We start from the raw sequence: 3,142 nt of genomic DNA, 5'->3' as shown, positions 1-3,142 counted from the left end.
GCTGGTGTCATGAGTCAACTCAATACAAACTTAATCAATAAAATTACTAAAATATTCTTACACATTTTAAATAAGTCATATTATTATGAGAGTATTTTAGTCTTTTCTTTTTTAAAATTAATAAAAAGTTACAAATGTTAAAATTAAACCCATGCACTAGCATATATAAAATATTTTTTATCACTTTAACCAAAGTTTTATTTTGATTTATATATTTATTTTAATATTATTACACAAATTATTTCACCCACATTATTTGTATATTTCACATGTATTCTAAATACATAATTTCCACACAAGTATATGATTGTGATAGAGTTTTAGTATTGATAATATCGTTGATTGAGTTGATATTAAAACCAACTCGATGTCAATTCAAAAAAAATAACAATATCATGATAAACAATTGAAGTACATTTAATATTCTTAATATTATATATTTACTTATTTAAACATTTTACTCACAATTCAAACTAATTTTTATTTTAATTTCGTACATATATATATATATATATATATATATATATATATATGTTGTCATTACTAGTAGCTTCATTATTTATTGTGTATTATTTTCAATCATATGTGTTGTGGTCCAATGAAACGTTTTGACACAACTATCCAACTAAAGCACACAAAAATTAGGTTATATTTTGTAGTTAGTCAGTGTACTTGAACAAATTTTAAAATTTAGTCCTTATGAAAAAAGTTAAAATTTAAGTGTTTTTTTATTTTTCTATTTTAAAATTTCAGTCCAATCATTAACGTCGTTAAAATTTTCATCAAAATTTGTCAACTTAAAATATTGATTAAATAGCTTACACGTGATAAACAAAAATAAATATGTTAAAATAATAAATTTGGACAAAATAACCAATAAGATTGAATTAAAAATTTGTTTTGAGAAGTGATTGAATTAAAATCTTTTAATTTCACAAACCAAATAAAATTAATTATTAACTTTTAAATATAAATATTAAATCTTAAATTTTGAATAAATATTAATAACATGTTTTAACCCGAAAATTAAATAATAGACCAAAGAAAAGAGTGATGAAGTAGTTCCTTTTAAAATTATAATCGTTTCTGAATTTCATCTTTATAAATTTTAGGGTTAATATGGTTAAAAGGATAACTTGGAACACTAAACCTAAACAATAAAACATATATACAATATACCAAACAAAAAACTAATTACATAGAATATAGGGTATTTGTAGTTCCTTTTAAATCCTAGTCATTAACAAAGAGAAGAAAAAAGTTTAAAAAAAAAAAACTACAATTTAATTACAAGACCATTGCGGTGATTGCTCACCTCGTTCTTTAATTACGTTGTCGGAGTTCCATTTTTGTTCACAGAATTCCTACAAGCCTCGGACTCGTGGCATGACCAGAATATATAGATGCTAAGCTTTCTTCATGCAAAGAAAATGGCTGCTTCTTGCCCTTTTTTCTTTTTTTTTTTGTTCTCACCGGCCCAAGCAAAGAGCGGCGTTGATATCGAGCCGCCATGCAATTCCGCCGCTGTTCATTCTCCATACATCACACGGCAACGTTAACGATTTCCTATCCTTCCCACAACTGTATTGTAACCTTACCCTACACGTAAACGCCGGAAATATCTTCGCCGGTGGAAGCTTCTGCTTCATCAACAACCTCACCGTCGTCATATCCCGGCCGCCGCCTCCAACCATTTCCTTGTACGCTCCATTGGTCCAAGTCACCCTCCCAAACACATCCGATATAAACCCTGGACACAAGTCTTTCCCTAGGTTAACCTTCATCTCCTCATCCGTACACTCCAACCAACCACCACCGCTAACCCAAGTCTCCGTCACGCTTTCCACCGTCACACACGACGAAGACGACGACCCAACCACCATCCTTACCGCCCGATCCAATGATTCACCACCACCGCCGACGAAGCCGAAACTCTCCTTTCGATAAACAGCATCATCAGCAGCAGCAGCAGCATCAGATTCGCCGGAGCTCAACCATAAAGACGGCGGGGCCACCATCGTTTTCGTCTCCTTCGAAATGCAGTCTTTACAATCTGGGGTTTCAGATATAAGCGACAAAGTAGTAACCCTTCGTTTTCTCCTCGTAATACTCCCTTTCGTGTGTCTTCTTTTACGTCTCCCCGATTTACAACAAACCTCCGTACCACCACCGGTTTCCCCACTTCCACCGCCGGTAGCCGGTTTGGGTGCGATCGGTCTGAACCGGAGCATTATCCGGTCCATTTTCGACATATCATAAACCCCATAAGCTTCATATCTAGCTACAGAACATCCTCCTCTACCCTCCATTTTAATTTTTCTCTTTGGAAATCTCTTTTAGTGTATGCATAGATTTATAAAGAAGACGAAAGGGGACACGTGTGAATGTTTTCCACACGTGTGTGATTAGAGAAACGAACAACGCAGCATAGAAGGACTGATATCTTTTTTCTTCTTTTGTCTCCGTGATTTAGGAAAATATGGAAAATGACTTCTTTTCTTATTTAATTCTTTTTTCTATTTTAGGGAAATTTTGTTACCAATATGCCCTTGTATTTTTAATTTGGGTTTTAAAAATGACCTTGGTAGTTTAGGCATATTTACAAAAATAGATCCCTAAAAGGTGACATTTAGCTTTGCCTGGCTTGAACTGGCAAGGCTTTAACGTTTGCTTCTAACCCTTTTTAGTATAAAACTATAACTAATATTATCCAGGTACATTTATCGTATTTTAATTTTACATATTTTTATATAACCAATATTTTAATAATTTCATCATTATATCCCACATTTCAAATATTAAATATGACATAAATTAATTTTTTAATTATATGTTTTATATAAATAAATATTAATATCTAATTTTTTAAGATCGACATTTGAAAATTTACATGTATAACAAATCCAAATTCAACAATGAGATTAATACCAATGTAAATAAATTCCTCGTGTCCAAATAAAATTATTTAAAAATCCATAAATAGTAAGATTAATTTTATCATAAATAATTGAATTGAATAGTGACAAAGAAATTTGGCATGTCAAAATTTTTAATTATTAAATAAACTCTCTTTCTAAATTATTGAACTATTCAACATAATTTTTAATCCATGACTTCAAATGCTGCCAAAGAATCTAATCAA

At 31.0% G+C, this 3,142-nt stretch overlaps 1 protein-coding gene across 1 annotated transcript; it reads right to left on the bottom strand.

Moving 5' to 3' along the window:
• Window positions 1–1,125: 1,125 nt before the first annotated feature.
• LOC105786493 (uncharacterized) lies at window positions 1,126–2,344 on the bottom strand. Its single transcript, XM_012612959.2, has one exon. It carries the CDS (start codon window positions 2,307–2,309, stop codon window positions 1,470–1,472), a length of 840 nt encoding a protein of 279 aa, XP_012468413.1. The 5' UTR covers window positions 2,310–2,344; the 3' UTR covers window positions 1,126–1,469.
• Between the last annotated feature and the right edge of the window lie 798 nt (window positions 2,345–3,142).

The sequence above is a fragment of the Gossypium raimondii genome, chromosome 7, assembly GCF_025698545.1.
Source record: "Gossypium raimondii isolate GPD5lz chromosome 7, ASM2569854v1, whole genome shotgun sequence".
NCBI classification, from domain to species: Eukaryota; Viridiplantae; Streptophyta; class Magnoliopsida; order Malvales; family Malvaceae; genus Gossypium; species Gossypium raimondii.
Note: the sequence above shows the minus strand (reverse complement) of the source record. Positions and strands in the feature narration are given on the sequence as shown.